We start from the raw sequence: 19,211 nt of genomic DNA, 5'->3' as shown, positions 1-19,211 counted from the left end.
TCCTGTTGCTCTGTGCTGGTGGCTGACTGAAAGTACATGATGTGTTTCAGTAACGAATCATAGGGTGATGGCAATTAACTCTCCACCTGTAGTTCCAGCCATGCACAACACTTGCCTGAAGACATGACAGCTTCAAGAGCAAGGACTAAGTTTTCACGAGGTCTGAACTATATCTTGGCCTCTGTTTGGCTGACGGCAATTACAAATCATATCTCCATATTGCAGATGCTAAAATGTGAAAAAAATATACACCTTAGAAATGATGAAATAGAGTGGTTGGATTTTGCTTTGTGATGCAGGCTGACAGGCTCTCTTTTTATTTATTTGTTTGTTTGTTTGTTTTTGAGATAGGGTCTTGCTCTCTCACTCAGGCTGGAATGCAGTGGCACGATCATGGCTCACTGTACAAAGATGTACAACTGTCACAATATATTTCCAGAACATTTTCATCACCTCAAAAGGAAACCTCGTGCCTGTCAGCAGTTACTCCCATTTCCCCACTCCCCACTCCAGCTTCTAGCAACCACTATTCTGCTTTCTGTCTCTATGGATTTGCCTATTCTAGATGTTTCATATAAACAGAATCATACAATAGCCACATATCATTTTTGATTTAACCTTTTTTAATTAATAAAAGACTTCTGTTTAAAAACCACTGAATTGTACACTTTATTTATTTTTTATTTTTTTGAGACAGAGCCCCACTGTGTCACCCAGGCTGGAGTGCAGTGGCATCGTGATCTTGGCTCACCATAACCTTTGCCTCCTGGGTTCAAGAGATTCTCATGTCTCAACCTCCCAAGTAGCTGGAATTACAGGTGCACGCCACCATGCCCGGCTAATTTTTGTATTTTTAGTGGAGATGGGGTTTTGCCATGTTGGTCAGGCTGGTCTTGAACTCCTGGCCTCGAGCGATCCACCCACGTTGGCCTCCCAAAGTGCTGGGATTACAGGCATGAACCACTGCATCTGGCCTGAATTGTCCACTTTGAAAGGGTGAATTATATGGTACATGAATTGTATCTCAGTTTAAAAAATCTATATGTGGTGGTAGAATCAAATCGTTCTATGAGAGTGCATTTGCAAAGAATAATCAATACTCCTGTTTCCACCTCTGCATTTCTTCTTCCCCAGTAGCAACTATAGTCGCCTCTTAAGGCTAATTCTTTGCATCACATCAAAAGGCAGATGATGTTTGGTTGTTCACTTTTTGTGATATTAAGATTAATCACATGTTCAGGTAAACCATCCATTACAAAGCTCCCCATCAGCCCTTTGTCTAATGATTTTAGCAGTAACTGATGATCATTGCCCAGAGGTTGTAAAAGGTTTTGGAATCTTGTCATTGTTTATGCATTCATTAGCTGTAATTCTTCTGTAAAAAAGAACTTTGTTTCATCAACTGTTAGCTTACTTTGTTACAGTTCATGTGGGAAAGAAAAGATAAATGTTTCATCCTTCCCCTCCTGTCCTTTTTAACTAGTTTTTAGAAAAATGATTTGGTACTGCAGCAACTTCCAAAGTTGATTAATCAGGATCATTGTTCTGTTGTTGTTGTTGTTTTTTTTTAATATCACTATGAAAACATGTATTTTTAAAATTTGGTGTTTTGTAGTTCTTTGAGATTATTACTCTTTATGATATAGCACTTTTGGAATTTGATTTAATTTTCACAATATGGTGGGGGTTGTGTGTAGGGTGACTATAGAATTTAAATCCAGACCCAGATACTTCTTGAGACTGGAGGGGAAGGAGGCAATAACCAGATAGAACTCCAGGATGGAAGATATCAACTGGGACTGTTCTGGGCAACCAGGGATGTGTGGTCACCCTAGTGATATGGGGATCGTTAGCAGAAAATTCACTTTTCCCCTGACGTTTTTACCTTTACTGAGGTATGATACTTTACATATAATAAATTGCACATATTTAAAATGTACCATTTGATGAATTTTGACATATACATCTTCCCATGAAATCATCACCACAGTCAAGATAATGAACATACTATTACCTCCAGAAGTTTCTGGCTGCCCCACTATTTTATATCCCTGCTCCCCTAGGGTCCCCAGAAATCCACTGATCTGCTTTCTGTCACTATAGATTAGTCTGCATTTTCTAGAAGTTTATATAAAGGTAATCATACAGTATGTACTTTTTTTTTTTTTTTTTTTTTTGAGACAGTCTCGCTCTGTTGCCAGGCTGGAGTGCAATGGTGCAATCTCAGTTCACTGCACTCTCCACCTCCCAGGTTCAAGCGATTCACCTGCCTCAGCCTCCCAAGTAGCTGGGACTACAGGTGCACACCACGCCTGGCTAATTTTGTGTGTGTGTGTGTTTTAGTGGAGACGGGGTTTCACCATGTTGGCCAGGGTGGTCTCTGTCTCCTGACCTCATGATCTGCCTGCCTCGGCCTCCCAAAGTGCTGGGATTATAGGCATGAGCCACTGTGCCTGGCCAGTATGGACCAGTATGTACTGTTTTTTAAGGGCAGGTGCATTCCTTTATTTAGCATAAATATTTTTGATATTCATCCATGTTGATGTGTTTGTCAACAGTTCATTCCTTTATTCACGAATAATGTTCCACTTTATGGATATTTCCATTTACCTGTTTGTAGTCATATAAGTTTCCTGAGTTACTGACTCTTAGAAAAAAGCTGCCATGAACATTTATGTATATGTCTTTGTATGGACTCATGGTTTTATTTCTCTTGGGTAAATACTAGGAATAGAGTGGTTGGATCATTATGGTGGATATACGTTTAATTTTTCCAAAACCGCCAAACTTTTCCAAAGTAGCTGCACCGTTTTACATTCCTATCAGCAACGTATGAGGAATCAGATTTTTTCCTGTCTCCTACAACACTTGTTATTATCTGTCCTTTTAATTATAGCCATTGTGAAGTGATATTGCATTGTGATTTTAATTTGTGTTTGTGACATGGAGCATCTTTGTATGTGCTTATTGACTGTTTTTGTATTATCTTTGGAGAAATGTCTATTCAGTTCTTTTGCTATTGTTGAATTGGGCTAATTGTCTTTTTATTGTTGAGTTATTCCTTATACATTGTGGATACAGTTCCTTTACCTGGCATATAATTTGAAATATTTTCTGCCATTCTTGGGTTGGCTTTTCACTCTCTTTTTTTTTTTTTCTTTTTTTTTGGCAGTGGTGCCATCTCGGCTCACTGCAACCTCCGCCTCCTGAGTTCAAGTGATTCTCGTGCCTTAGCCTCCTGAGTGGCTGGGATTACAGGCATGTGCCACCACACCCGGCTAATTTTTTTTTTTAATAGAGATGGTGTTTCACCATGTTGGCCAGGCTGATCTCGAACTCCTGACCTCAAGCCCTCTGCCTGCCTCAGCCTCGCAAAGTACTGGGATTATAGGCGTGAGCCACTGTGCTGTCTTTTCACTTTCTTAATGGTATCCTTTGCTGTGCAAAAGTTTAAATTTTTTATTAAGTCCAATTTATTTATTTTTGTCACTTATCACAATAGTATCTTTTGAAGAAAAAAATTTTAAGTCGTGACGAAGTTCATATTATTGATTCTTACACTTTTGCTTGAGTCTTATTTAAGAAATCTTTGCCAAACACAGTCATTATTACTTTCTAATATGTTTTCTTTAAAGTTTTCTAGTTTTAGTTCTTAGAGTTAGGTCTATGATGTATTCGGGGTTAGTTTTTTTTATGTGAAGTGAGGTAAGAGTCAAGGTTCATTGCTTTGCATATGGCTTTCAGACTTTTCCAGCACCTTATCTGCTGTGGGATTAGAGAGAGAGAGAAAAAAAAACTTTTCCAGCACGATTTGTTGATAATATTATCCTTTCCTTGTTGAATTGATTTGGCACCTGCGTTAGTTTTCCTGTTTCTGCTGGAACAACTTACCACAAGCTTAGTGGTTTACAACAACATAGATTTATTCTTCCAGTTCTGGAGGCCCAACGTCCAAAATCAACTAAAGCAGGTTAAAGTTAAGCTGTTGGTGGGGCTAGTTCCTTCTGAGGACTCTGAGAAGAGAATTTGTTTCTTGCTTTTTCCAGCGTCTGGAGCCACCTACATCTTTTGGCTGTGGCCCCGTGCTCCGTTTTCATAGCACATCACTCCAGTCTCTGCTTCTGTCACCACATAATCTTCTCCCTCACTCCAGTGCCTCTGGCTTATAAGAACCCTTGTAATTATGTTGAGTCTACCCAGATGACCCAGGATAACCTCCGCATCTTAAGGCATGTTTGTCTGTAGTTTTCTTGTAATTTTTTTTCCTGGTTTTGGTATTGGGATAATGGTGGCCTCATGAAATGAATTGGGAAGTGTACTCTCTTCAGTTTTTTGAAAGAATTTCTGTAGAATTGGTATTGACCCAGTGTCATCTTGCTTGTACTGTTTTCAGTGAGAAGCCTGATGTCATTTTTATCTTTATCTCTGTTCCTCTGTAAATAATCTATCTTTTTTTTTTTCCCAAGACGGAGTCTCACTCTGTCTCCCAGGCTGGAGTGCAGTGGCACGATCTCGGCTCACTGCCACCTCTGCCTCCCAAGTTCAAGCAATTCTCCTGCCTTGGCCTCCTGAGGATCTGGGATCACAGGCACCCACCACCATGCCCAGCTAATTTTTGTATTTTTCGTAGAGATGGGGTTTTGCCATGTTGGCCAGGCTGGTCTCGAACTCCTGACCTCAAGTGATCCGCCCACCTCAGCCTCCCAAAGTGTTGGGATTACAGGCTTGAGCCACCGTGCCCAGTCCACAATCTATCTTTTTTCCTCTGGTTTCTCTTTATCATTGTTTGTTTGTTTGTTTGTTTAGAGAAAGGATCTTGCTCTGTCACCCAGGCTGGAGTGCAGTGGTGCAATCACGGCTCACCGCAGCCTTGACCTCCCAGGCTCAAGCGGTCCCCCCACCTCAGCCTCCTGAGCAGCTGCAACTACAGGCGCTTGCCACCACACCTGGGTAATTTTTGTATTTTTTTGTAGAGACAGGGTCTTGCCATGTTTCCCATGCTGGTCTTGAACTCCTGGGCTCAGGTGATCCTCTTACCTTGGCCTCCCAAAGTGTTAGGATTACAAGTATGAGCCACTGCATCCAGCCTATCATTGATTTTAAATAATTCTGGCCAGGTGCAGTGGCTCGTGCCTATAATCCCACGACTTTTGGAGGCCAAAGCAAGTGGGTCACTTGAGCCCGGGAGTTTAGATCAGCCTGGACAACATGGCAAAACCCTATCTCTACAAAAAATAGAAAAATTAGCCAGGTGTGGTGGCAAGCACCTGTAGTTGCAGCTGCTGAGGAGGCTGAGGTGGGAGGACCGCTTGAGCCTGGGAGGTCAAGGCTGCAGTGAGCTGTGATCACACCACTGTACTCCAGCCTGGGTGACAGAATGAGACTCTGAAAAAATGAAAATAAATAAATAATTTTATTACGATGTGTCTTGTAGTTTTCCTTCATGTTTCTTGTACTGTGGTTCTCTGAGCTTCTTGGATCTTTTGATGTAATTTTGACTATTATCATTTATTATATTTTCAAAATCCACCCTCCCCTTTATTTTGAGGGCTTCATTTCCACATATTTAGGCCCTGCAGTTTTTCATTTTATATCTTTCTGAGACCGTGCCTTCAAGTTCACAAAGCTTTTCTCTTTAGCCCCTGAACTACTGTTATTCCCATGTAGGGTGTTTTTTTTGTTTTTAAATAAATAATTTCAACAAACCTTTGTAGATTTGGTCTCTTTATATTTTCCTTTTTTTTTTTTTTTTTTTTTTTTTTTGAGACAGTCTTGCTCTGTCACCAGGCTGGAGTGCAGTGGTGCGATCTTGGCTCACTGCAACCTCTGCCTCCTGGGTTCAAGTGATTCTCCTGCCTCAGTGTCCCAAGTAGCTGGGACTATAGTCGTGTGCCACCATGCCCAGCTAATTTTTGTATTTTCAGTAGAGACAGGGTTTCATCATGTTGGCCAGATGGTCTCGATCTCTTGACCTCATGATGCGCCCGCCTCAGCCTCCCATAAGTGCCGGGATGACAGGCGTGAGCCACTGCACCTAGCCGGATGTTTTTATATTTTCTATGTCTTTGCTTAACAGGCTCATGCTTTCCTGTGCCTCTTGAACACATGGAATATAGTTACGATAAGTGGCTTTAATGTCTCTACCAATATCATCCTATGTCATTTCTGGGTTTGTTTAGACTTTTTGATTTTGATTTTTTAATTTTTTATTTTTTTGAGACAAATTCTCACTCTGTCACTGAGGCTGGAGTGCAGTGGTGTGATCTCAGCTCACTGCAGCCTCCACCCCCTGTGTTCAAGTGATTCTCCTGCCTTGGCCTCCCAAGTAGCTGGAATTACAGGTATGCTCCACCACGTCCAGCTAATTTTTGTATTTTTAGTAGAGACAGGGTTTCACCATGTTGGCCAGGCTGGTCTCAAACTCCTGACCTCAGGTGATCCACCGATCTCAGCCTCACAAAATTCTGGGATTATAGATGTGAGCTACCACGACTGGCTAATTTTTTTTTTCTAGTCATGAGTCATGTTTTTCTGTTTCTTTGCATACCTGGTAATATCTTATTAGATACTAGTAGTATGGAATTTACCTTGTTATATACTGGATATTTTTAATTCTTTTATGTATTTTTGATTTTGTTCTGTGACAGTTACTTGTTGTAGTGTGATGTTCCTGAGCAGGATTTAGCAAACTACTACCTGTGGCCAACTCTGGCCATGCCTGTTCACTTGGCTGTGTTTGCTTTTGTGGTATCACTACAGAATAGTTGTGACTGAGAGACTTTATGGCCTGCCAAGCTCAAAATATTTATTATCCTTTACAGAAAGTTTGCTGACTCTACTTTTGAAGATTTGTCTTTAAGCTTTTTCGACAGGACTGAGCAACCTTTTGTGGTTCTAGGCCTAATTTTTCCTCCCTGCTGAGTGCTTGTGTATTGTGAGGCATTTCCACTCTGGTTTCTTGGGAGACAAACCATTCTAGACCCGTGTGTATTTTCCAGTGATGATTCCACCTGCTTCTGGCCAGTGGTTCTTTCCCTCACCTTGGGGAGTTTCTGCACATGCACGTGCTGCTCATTACTCAGCCGAAGACTCGAGGGGAATCATCAGCTAGTCTTGGAGCGTTTTCTCTCTCTCTCAGTGTACAGCTTTCTGCTCTCCTGTCCTCCCTGGTTATTCGCCAGTACTCTTCGTGTGAATTCTGGCCGCCTAGCCTCCTGGAGTGCTCAGCTCTGTCTCATCAATTCCTTGGGCTGTGTTTCGGTTCTCCATCCCTGTGCTGCCGGCTCTCCACAGGCAGGAAGCTGGGCAGCTGTACCACTCGCCTCTGTTCCCTTCCCTCGGGGTTCACTGTTTTGGGCTGCTAGTTGTCTGATATCTTCAAATTGCTGTTTCATATATTTTGTCTTTTTAAAACTTCTTTTGAAGGCCCATGGTAAATCTGGTCTCTGTTACTCCATCATAGCTGTCTGTGGAAGCTGTCAACATTTTTTTCTTTTAGAGACAGAGCCTCACTCTGTTGCCTAGGCTAGAGTGTGGTGGCATAATCATAGCTCACTGCAGCCTTGAACTCCTGGGCTCAAGTGATCCTCCTGCCTCTGCCTCCTAAGTAGCTGGGACTATAGGCACATACCACCACACCTGGCTATTTTTTAAAGTTTTTTGTAGAGATGGAGTCTCAACTATGTTGCCCAGGCTGGTCTTGAGCTCCTGGCCTCAAGTGATCCTCCTGTCTTGGGCTCCCAAAGCGCTGGGATTTCAGGCGTGAGCCACTGTTCCTGGCCTGTTCAACATTGTTAGTACTTAGTGATGAGAGGTAATAGTAGTAAATTCAGTGTTTCTGTTGCCGAAGAGTGTTTATTGGTTCTTTCACTTGCATTTTATTTCATAGGGCCCTTTCTTCTACTGGCATTCTCACTTTGAATTACTAAGAAGTTTCTTCTAATATCCCTCTATCTCCTTTCTCTTTCTAGTTTTAGATAAAGCTGTCAAAAGAACAGTTATCGTAGAAATAGAAACATTTAAATTACCGGCACAATAGCTTATTTCTTGCTGCAGCCATTCAGAATATCTGTTTGTCACTGCCTTGGGTGCTTTGAAGTGAAACTGTGCTTAGATATAAAAAGTTTAAAACTCACTTTGGTTACATGTTAAGTTCACAGTTTTTACACTGCAGTTCCTGAATTTAGTTCCATCAGAACTGTTAGGTTAGGCGTGATGGCTCATGCCTATAATCCCAGCACTTTGGGAGGCCGAGGCGGGCAGATCACCTGAGGTCAGGAGTTTGAGACCAGCCTGGCCGACATGGTGAAATCCTATCTCTACTAAAAATAGAAAAATTAGCTGGATGTGGTGGTGCGTGCCTGTAGTCCCAGTTACTCGGGAGGCCCAGGCAGGAGAATTGCTTGAACCTGAGAGATGGAGGCTGCAGTGAGCCAAGATTGCACCACTGCATTCTAGCCTGGGTGACTCCATCTCAAAAAAAAAAAAAAAAAAAAAGTTATGACTCTTCCCAAACTATAAGGATTGTTTAGTGCGCTATTTATTTTAACCTGCTTAGTTTTAGACATTTCTGACTCTCCGCGGTCCTCAATCATATTATTTATTTTTCTTTTGTTTTCTTACTCTGATTTCATAGCTGGCATCACATATACAAAACCAGCAGTTTTAAAACATACTGACCATGATTATTTTCTCTCTCTAACAATCTCTAATAAAATTAAAAAAGAAAGAAAAAAGAAATGGTGACTTTGAAATTGGATATAAGGGTGACTTGGAAGAAATCAAATGGGATATTCAGTGTAGTCTTTTTTAAGTCTTTGAATATTGTCTTGCTGTTTTGGAGGTGAGCTTATAACTCCATCAGTACTGCTAAGAACAGAGGAGCTTCGAGAAACATCTTTCTTTTAGGAGGTAATTTTTTCTTGCTAAGTATGTCATAAGAACTTGAAGAATGATCTTAATTTCTCATTTTAAAATGATTGTCAAGTGAGCCAGACTGTTTAACAGATAAAAGTTAGAACATGTGGCTTTGTCAATAAATTTAAACTTGATAGTAGTTGTCATTACTACTAAGTTGTTTGAGTAATATATTATGTTCACATTTTAAATGGATATTGATCTTCATTCAGTGACTAAATTGGAGCGTCTCAATTCTTATGAAACTGCTGATCCTTTTCCTCTTTGTAGGTGTGCAGCCAGACATAAATTCTAGCCAACATTTCACAGATTTCTTCCTACCTTTCTTCTTTATGCAATACTCTTTAGGAAGTAAGAATACTTTTTGGATACTAAAAATGGCAAAACACGTTGTGTTTACAACAATAAACTTAAAATATATTTCTTTGTGTTTTATTTTGTCTTGAAGGTACTTGAAGTTTATTGAGTTGCCCTTGACTCAGAGAAAGTTTTGTCAAAGATGTCAGCAGTTGCTGTTACCAGATGACTGGGGGCAACATAGTGAGCATCAGGTTCTGAGTGACGTGTCCATCACCCAGTTAAGAAGGCCCAGTCAACTCCTTTATCCATTGGAAAACAAGAAGACAAATGCCCAGTATCTGTTTGCTGATCGGAGCTGTCAGTTCTTGGTAGACTTACTTTCTGCCCTCGGATTCAGAAGAGTACTGTGTGTTGGAACACCAAGGTATGTCATATGATTTTTTAAAGAATTATCTTCTCACCACTATGGAAACTATATGAAGATTTTATTAAGTAGTTATTTACTCTGTGCAAGGTATAGCATGAAGCTTTGAGTATTTAAAATGTAAAGCACGGTCCGTCTCTTAAGGAGTTTGCAACCTGTATTCCATTTGAGAAAAATCTTCGTAGATTTCTTTCTGATGCATGAGAGAAGATTCTTTCTGATTTAACTGCTAAATTGTTTATAATTTCAGACCTCTCTGTTTCAGGTAAGTTCTGCTCTTAAAAAATATTTGCAAAATTGAAACCTTGATTATATCTGCCAAATTCTCTTCAATGTTTCATTGAAATATCATAAATACCAGAAGAACATTGATGGTTTTGTTGTTTGTTTGCTTATTGTCTATGACATTTGTAATTTCTTATTACATTTGCTTTCACTAATTGCTTTAGGTTGCATGAGCTGATCAAGTTGACAGCGTCAGGTGACAAGAAGTCTAACATTAAAAGCCTTTTATTGGATATTGATTTTCGGTAGGTTTACAAAATACAGTATTTCCTTTCATTGTCTCCTGTTTCTTTTTAATAGTTTTCTGTTTTTAATTGTTTATACTCTGTTACAACTCTTTAGTTTACATTTAGAAGTAGTAATTTGTTATGAGGAAACTTTTTAGTCAAATAAATTCAACGTGTAATCTGTATTTCAAACAGGGAGGCAGTTGATTTCTCCTTTTGCTGGTGTGCTTCCTAGTTTTTTTTTTTTTTTTTTTTGAGACGGAGTCTCGCTCTGTCGCCCAGGCTGGAGTGCAGTGGCGCAATCTCGGCTCACTGCAAGCTCCGCCTCTCGGGTTCAGGCCATTCTCCTGCCTCAGCCTCCGGAGTAGCTGGGACTACAGGCGCCCGCCGCTGCTTCCTAGATTTTCTCTATGAATGTGTCTAGTTTGTCTTTGGCTTATAATCTAGAGATGAATCTCTATTGAGTGAGGTTTCTTCTCATACATTATGTTCAAAGATAATTCTAAACTGCCTCATACTTAATCAGACTTCCAGCATTTTGTTTCATTAGATCTTTGAAGTGTGAGAACTCAGACATTTCTTTTAGTATATTTTACTGGATGTTGTACATATTGTCTTTCACTGAACATAGCCTGGAGTGAAGGGAGTGCTAAGTAGGGGATAGACATGTCCCAGAGCAGAGGATTAGCCGACAGATAGACTTTGTGAGAGGGTCGGAATTAAATGGCATCTGATGATTTCTGACTTGATGATACAGAGGGAGGAACACATCTTGAATCTCCCCTCTGGTGGTAGTTTTGAAGATACAGACCTTTAACTTATAACATGGATGGTAAATACATTGTCCACTGTGTCTATAATTCTGTAGAAATTACAGAAACTGTAGAAATACTCTTCTCAGTTTCTGTAATTGTTTAATACCAGGAGTTCATGTAGAATTTATAAGACACTATGTTCTTAGTATTTTTAATGTGTTCTTGAAGATATTGAAGGAATCCTTTGTGTTTCCTTTTATTTAGATCTGTTCCTGAAAACAAAGCAGACAGGTTTTTTTTTTTTCTTAGACAGGGTCTCGCTCTGTCACCCAGGCTGGAGTGCATTGGCATGGTCATAGCCCACTGTACCCTCAAACTCCTGGGGTCAAGTGATCCTCTAGCCTCAGTCTCCCTAGTAGCTAGGACTACAGGTTAGCACTACCACACCCAGGTAATTTAAAAAAAAGAAAGTTTTGTAGATTTGGGGTCTGGAACTCCTGGCCTCAAGCAGTCCTCCTGCCTTGGCCTCCCAAAGTGTTGGGATTACAGACATGAGCCACCGAGCACCAAACAGATTTTTAAAGTGTAAAATGTCCCTTTAAAAAGTGTAGTTTGGGCCAGGTGTGGTGGCTTATGCTTATAATCCCAGCACTTTGGGAGGCCAAGGCTGGCAGATCACTTGAGGTCAGGAGTGCAAGACCAGCCTAGCCAACATGGTGAAACCCCATCCCTACTAAAAATAAGAAAAATTAGCTGGGCGTGGTGGCTCATGCCTATAATCCCAGCTACTAGGGAGGCTGAGGCAGGAGAATCGCTGGAACCCAGGAGGTGGAGGTTGCAGTGAGCTGAGTTCACGTAACTGCAGTCCAGCCTGGGTGACAGCAGGACTCAGTCTCAGAAAAGATAATAATCATAAAAGTGTAGCCTGGCCAGGTGCAGTGGCCTATGCCTGTAATCCCAGCACTTTGGGAGGCTGAGGCAGGTGGATCACTTGAGTCCAGGAGTTCAAAACCAGCCTGGGCAACATGGTGAAACCCCATTGCTACTAAAAATACAAAAATTAGCTGGGCGTGGTGGTACGTGCCTATAGTCCCAACTACTCCGGAGGCTGAGGTCAGAGGATTGCTTGACCCCAGAAGGTAGAGGTTGTAGTGAGCCGAGATTGCACCACTGCATTCCAGCCTGCGCAACAGAATGAGACCCCTGTCTCAAAAAAATAAAATGAAGTGTAGCTTTAATAATTTATTTTACTTTAGATTTCTGAGTCAACTCTAAGTTGTCTGACATACACAAGCACATTACTCGGAAATTACCTATACTGTCTCATTCCTTATGAATAGGTCTGGCCTGGTAACCACTCATCCCTTGTTAACAGGACTAGCACACTTTACTAACATCTGCTTAACATGAGTGATCCTTGACAAATGATGATATAGACTTCTTAAAGATTAACTCGATTTATTTTTAATTGGATATAATTCATTTAATAGTCACCATTTAAAAGTATATATTTCAGTGGTTTTTGTTGTAATCACCGTGTTGTGCAACCGTCACCACTAGGTACTTCTAGAACATTTCTATCATACTGAAAAGAAACCTAGAGTTCACTTCCCTTCACAAGCACTTTCTGTCTCTCTTTTCTGGAGTTGCCTGTTCTGCACATTTTATATAAATAGAATCATAAAATCTGTGACCTTTGTGGCTGGCTTCTTTCACTTAGCATCATGTTTTCAAGGCTCACCCATGCATGTAGCGGTACTTCATGCCTCTTATGGCTGGCTGTATGATATTCCATTGTATGGATATGCATGGAGATAGCAACTTCTTTTTTTAAATTCTGTGTTCCTTTCCTAAAGTATTAAATTATTCTAAATGCATTATTTTAAAGGTAGAAGTTTAACTTTTGGGTTCTTATAATGTATTATTAATAGGGGGTATTTTTATTTGTTTGTTTGAGACGGAGTCTGGCTCTGTCACCCAGGCTGGAGTGCAGTGGTGCGATCTCAGCTCACTATAACCACCGCCTCCTGGGCTCAAGCGATTCTCCTGCCTCAGCCTCCCCAGTAGCTGGGATTACAGGCGTCCGCTGCCATGCGCAGCTAATTTTTGTATTTTTAGTAGAGAGGGGATTTCACCATGTTGGCCAGGCTGATCTCGAACTCCTGACCTCAAGTGATCTACTTCCTTCAGCCTCCCAAATTGCTGGAATTACAGGTGTGAACCACTGTGCCTGGTATAGCTGGTATTTTTTGAGTGCCTGTTATATTTCAGGCCTCGCCCTGACTCATTCCTCACATTAGCCCTGTAAGATAGATGCTGTCGTCATCCTCATTTTTCCAGATGAGAAAACTGAGGCATAAAGAGGTTAAATAGCTTGATCAAAATCACAGTTTATAAGTGGCCAAGCTAGAATTCAAGCCAAGGCAGTCTGGCTCCAAAAACTAAGCTATCCTTTGGAAATAACTTTGCTTTTGAACTTGTTTATATGCCTTTCTCATATAGTCAGTTTCTTTCTTGTCATCCTTCCATCTCTCCCTTTTTCCCTGTATCCTCCTGCCTTGTTCCACAAAGATTTTCAGAGGAATCAAAACTGGTTTCTAGGTTATTTATATTTTTAGAATAAGGCACTCAGGATTTTTTTCCTTGGAGACCTAGAAATCCAATCACGTAAAAGAGAATTTATTGGTTTATATTACTGAGGTCTGGGATATAGCAGGCTTTCGTCTAGTTGAGATAGTGAGCCTCACACAGTGTTGCTAGGGCTCCCTCTTTCTCTCTCCACCTCTCATTCTGTCTTTCTCTGTGTATTGATTTCATTCTGCAGACAGCTTCCTTCCTACTGCCAGGGACGTTGGTGGCAGCAGCTTTAAGCTTGTCTAGTTTTCGGCTTAACTGCCCAGTGGAAAGAGGCAGTTCTTCCTAAGAGCTCCAACAGCAGAACTCCAGAGAGTGTTCTGATTAGCCTGGCTGGGGTCACTTGCCTATTCCAGAGCCGTCACTGTGGCCTGGCAGATGGGGTACTCCAGCCAGCCTCTGACCAATCACATGGAGTCGGTTCTCCACAGGAAACAGGTATTCGACTTAAAGAGTAGGGATGTAGGTGCTGGAGAGACAAAAAACCAGATGTCCATAAGTAAACTATTCAAGACAATGTATACAGTTGCCAGCAGCACTCATATTCCTAACTGGCACTTTTACTTCAGTGAAAATGGTACAATGTGATCTTTCTAATAGTATGGTTTTGAATTTACATTAAAAGTTATATAATGATTCTAAGTTATTAAAGACAAGCTTTTTCAAGCTAGTTTTAGTGGACTTACTTAAACAAACAGAGACTAGGTGATATCATAGTGCATATTCTCAAAGAACTTGTTAAAATTGCAAGAGTCCTTGGTTTACTTTGTTTTTAAAAAAGGAAAAGTGATCTTTAATTCTGCCATCCAAAACATTATGGGTTTTGGCTTTTTAAACCTTTTTTATGCATACAAACATTTTAAAAAGTAGATATATAACCTTGAAAACTTCCTGCCGGCGATATTTTAGGTATATTTCTTTTTGAGACAACATCTTGCTCTGTCACCCAAGCTGGAATGCAATGGCATGATCTCAGCTCACTGCAGCCTCAACCTCCTGGATTCAAGCGATCCTCCTACCTCAGTCTCTCCCAAGTAGCTGGGACCACAGGCGTGTGCCACCACACCCAGTTAATTTTTGTATTTCTTGTAGAGACGGGGTTTCACCCTGTTGCCCAAGATAGTCTTAAACTCCTGGGCTAATGCAGTGTGCCTGCCTCAGCCTCCCAAAGTGCTGGGATTACAGAGTGTGAGCCATCATGCCCAGCCCATTTCTTTTTTTAAAATTGAGATATATTTTACATACATAAAGCAGTAGTTTTCAGTATATTCACACAGTTGTGTAGCCATCCCTACTATCTAATTCCACAACATTTTCATCACCTTCAGAAGAAGCACTCTCCCTGTGAGCAGTCCCTCCCCATTTACCATGCCCCCAGCCTTTGACAACCATGAATCTACTTTCTATCTTTATGGATATGCTTTGCCTATTCTAGATATTTTTTATATAAGTGGAATAATACACTGTGTGGCCTTTTGTGTCAGACTTCTTTCACTTAGCATAAAGTTTTCAAGGTTCACCCGTGTGGTAGCATGTATCAGTACTTCATTCCTTTTTTTGGCTGAATAATATTCTACTATATGGATATACCGAATTTTGTTTATCTTTTCATCTGTTGATGGACACTTGAGTTGCTTCCACTTTTTGGCTATTATGAATAATACTGCTATGAACATTTGTGTACAAATTCCATGTGAACATAGGTTTTCAGATCTCTTGGGTATTAGTTTGTTAGGGCTGCCATAACAAAATACCACAGACTATGTGGCTTAAACAACAGAAATTTATTCTGTCACAGTTCTGGAGGCTGGTAGTCCAAGATCAAGGTTGTAGCAGGTTTGGTTTCTCCTGAGGCCTCTCTCTTTGGCATGCAGATGGTCACTGTCTCCTCATAAGGTCTTCTCTTTGTGTGCGTATCCCTGGCGTTTCTTACTATGTCCAAATTTCCTCTTCTTATAAGGATACCAGTCAGATTGGATTAAGGCTCATACTAATGGTCTCATTTTAACTTAATTACCTCTTTAAAGGCCGTGTCCCCAAATAGCCACATTCTGAAGTACTAGTGATTAGGGCTTCAACATAAGGATTTTGGGGGTGAAACAGTTCAGCCCTTATACCTAGAAGTGGAATTGCTAGGTCATGTGGTAACTATGTTTACCTTCTTGGGGAACAGCCAAACTACTTTCCAAAGTGGCTGCATCATATTTTATTCTTACCAGGAATATATGAGGTTTCTAATGTCTCCATGTCCTTGCCAATGTTTATTATCGTCTGTCTTTTTGAAGTGGTATCTCCTTGAGGTTTTGTTGTGTATTCCACTGATGGCTAATAATGTTAAGCACCTTTTCATGTGCTTATAGGCCATTTGTTTATCTTATTGGAGAAATATCAATCCTTTGCCCAGTTTTTAATTGGTTATTTGTATTTTTGTTGAATTGTGAAAGTTCTTAATATATTCTGGATACTAGACCCTTATCAGATATATGATTTGCTGATATTTTCTCTCATCTTGTGGATTGTCTTTTCACTTGTGATGAAGTCCAGTTTTTCTTTTTTCTTCAGTTGCTTGTGTGTTACGTGTCATATCTAAGAAAGTCTTGCCTAATTCAATGAGTATCTATACCCATGTTTTCATCAAAGAGTTTTATAATTTTTGCTTTTACACTTAGGTCTTTAATCTATTTTGAGATTTTTTTTTTTTTTGAGACGGAGTCTCGCTCTGTCACCCAGTCTGGAGTGCAGTGGCACATCTTGGCTCACTGCAACCTCTGCTTCCCAGCTTCACACCATTCTCCTGCCTCAGCCTCCCGAGTAGCTGGGACTACAGGTGCCTGCCACCACGCCTGGCTAATTTTTTGTATTTTTAGTAGAGGCGAGCTTTCACCGTGTGTTAGCCAGGATGATCTCGATCTCCTCACCTTGTGATCCGCCCGCCTTGGCCTCCCAAAGTGCTGGGATTACAGGCATGAGCCACCGCGCCTGGCCTGCTAATTTTTATTTATTGTATGAGGTAGGGGTCTAACTGCTTGCATGTGGATGACTAGTTGCTCTAGCACCGTTTATTGAAAAGACTGTTCTTTTCCCATTGAATTGTCTTGGTACCATAATGAAAACAAAAGGACCACAAATATATAGGTTTACTTATGGACTTTAAATTCTGTTCCATTGATCTATGCCCATCCTTATGCCACTCTTACACAGTCATGATTACTGTTGCTGTATGGTAAATTTTGAAAATGGAAAGTATGAGTCTTCCTATTTTGTTCTTTTTCAAGATTGTTTTGGCTGTTCTGGGTGTCTTGCATTTCCATATGAATGTTAGGATCAGCTTGTCAATTTCTACAAAAAAAATCCAGCTGAGATTTTTACAGGGATTGCATTGAATTTGTAGATTAATTTGGGGAATATTGCCATCTTAATATTAAGTTGTCCAGTCCATGAACATGAGATGTCCTTCCATTTCTTTAGATCTTCAGTTTCTTTAAGTGATATTTTGTAATTTTCAGTATATAAGTTTTGTGCTTCTTTTATTAAATTTATCTCTAGATGTTTTATTATTTTTGGTGCTATTATAATTTAAATGGTTTTCTGAATTTTATTTTGTGGTGTTAATAGTACTCTGATTTACTTTAAAAAATTTTTCAAAAATACAGTTAACCCTTGAATAACATGGTTTTGGACTGCTCGGGTTCACTTCCAAGTGGATTTTCTTCTGCTTCTGCCACTGCTCCTCCTCTTCCTCCTCCTAAGCCTACTCATTATGAAGATGAAGACCTTTATGGTGATCCACTTCCACCTAATGAATATTAAATAATATTGTCTCTTCCTTATGATTTTTTTAAATAGAAACGGGACTTGCTTGTTGGCCAGGTTGGTCTTGAACTCCTGACCTCAATCTACCCTCCCACCTCGACCTCCCAAATGACTTTCTTAATAACATTTTCTTTTCTCTAGCTAACTTTATAGTAAAAATGCTGTATATAAAACATATACAAAATATGTGTTAATTGACTGTTATCTGTAAGGCATCCAGTCATCATAGGCTATTAGTAGTTAAGTTTTTGGGGAGTTGATATGGTTTGGAGTTGATATCTCATGTTGAAGTGTGATCTCCAGTGTTGGAGGTGGGCCTAGTGGGAGGTGTTTGAATCATGGGGTTGATTCCCCATGAATGGCTTGATGCTGTCTTTGTGGTAATAAGTGAGTTCTCATTCTATTAGTTCACGCAAGAACTGGTTGTTTAAAGAGCTTGGCACCTGCTCCTGTCTTTCTTGCTTCTTCTCTTGCCGTATGGCATGCCTGCTCCCCTTTCCCTTCCACCATGAGTAAAAACTTCCTAAGGCCTCACCAGAAGCCCAGCAGATGCTGGTGGTATGCTTGTACAGCCTGCAGAACCATGATCCAAATACACCTCCTTTCTTTATAAATTACCCAATCTCAGGTATTCTTTTATAGCAATGCAAAACGGACTGACACAGAAGGTAAAAGTTATATTTGGATTTTCTGCTGTGCCCCTAACCTCTGTGTTGTTCAAAGGTCAACTGTACATATAACATAACATTTACCATAGTAGCCATCTTTAGATATACAACTTAGTAGTGTTAAGTAAATTCACGTTATTTGTAACAGATCTCCAGAACTCTTCATCTTGCCTGATTTAATTTGAAAGATTTATATGGCCCCTTAACTATTTCACCTTTAATGCCATGCCTTTTAGTTTTCCTCTTCTTGCACCTGTAGTTGTAATGTCCTGGTCAGAGTAGGGGTTAGGGGATGTGGATAAAGTTATTTTATAATGTATGGAATATATTGATACCTTTTTTTCATGCTTATAAACTTTTGTGTGTGCCTTGCAAACAAAAACTGATGGTGTTCCATTGGGGATATCACAGCTCAGTTTTTTTGATAACATAGTCTGTTACTGAGTCAGTTCTGTAGAAGGTCAACACTAGTTCTTAAGAGAGAGCTGGTTTATTGAAATACATAAGTTGCTGGAATGCTCTGAGGCTGTTACCTGTATTTACAGCATGGCGGAGTGTGTGGTTGGTTCAGATTTCTCATAAAGACCACAGTTAAATCAGAAAAAAAATTCCGCGTAGTATAGAGTGACAGTGAGTAGTTTTTTTGGCCTTTTGACTGTGGTTTCCTGGTGCCTTACAACAGGTTTATCCAAGGTTGGAGAACTGCTTCAAACTCCAGTGTTCTCTATAGATGTGCTATAAATATATTTTTTAGGGGGTAGGAGATACGAAGTTCACATTTGCTAAGATGGATTTCTGTATGCTCTAATTTTGGCATGAAAGATGTGAAACTCTATTTGGCAAACTATTATCCAAATAAAGTTATGTCAAAAAATGAATTTCTTAGGTTCATTTAATGAACTAATTTTATTCAGCTCTTGATTACATTTCCTGTGTGTAGAGAATGTTTCACACTTGGTAACTGACTCTCATTTAAAGAGAATGAATGGCCAGATGAATGTCCTTTTGAGCATTTTTCAAGTGCATGCATTTCTGATTGGTTTTGTTTGCCTTATTCAATGGAGAGAATAATTCTTTGTGGCCAATTTCATTTTAAGAGGGCAATGTTGAGTGAATTTTCATAATTTAAATATGAATAATTATGCTCTCAAATTATGTATTTGATGGAAACTTAGAACTGAAATCTTGG

General features: G+C 40.0%; 1 protein-coding gene across 3 annotated transcripts in view; it reads left to right on the top strand.

The window, feature by feature from the left end:
- Positions 1-19,211, top strand: part of ZCCHC4 (zinc finger CCHC-type containing 4) — a 54,749-nt gene that overhangs the window by 8,645 nt on the left and 26,893 nt on the right. For all 3 annotated transcript variants that reach the window (XR_009210466.1, XR_004244816.2, XM_032135644.2), the window contains exons 4-5: positions 9,365-9,640; positions 10,090-10,170. Coding sequence is in view for 1 of the 3 variants with exons in the window: in XM_032135644.2 (XP_031991535.1) it covers positions 9,365-9,640; positions 10,090-10,170 (357 nt within the window). In the remaining 2 variants the exon portion in view is untranslated. The remainder of the gene's footprint in view (positions 1-9,364; positions 9,641-10,089; positions 10,171-19,211) is intronic.

The sequence above is a fragment of the Hylobates moloch genome, unplaced genomic scaffold, assembly GCF_009828535.3.
Source record: "Hylobates moloch isolate HMO894 unplaced genomic scaffold, HMol_V3 SCAFFOLD_17, whole genome shotgun sequence".
Taxonomy (NCBI): Eukaryota; Metazoa; Chordata; class Mammalia; order Primates; family Hylobatidae; genus Hylobates; species Hylobates moloch.
The sequence above is the reverse complement of the archived record's forward strand: the minus strand, read 5'-3'. Positions and strand labels throughout refer to the sequence as shown.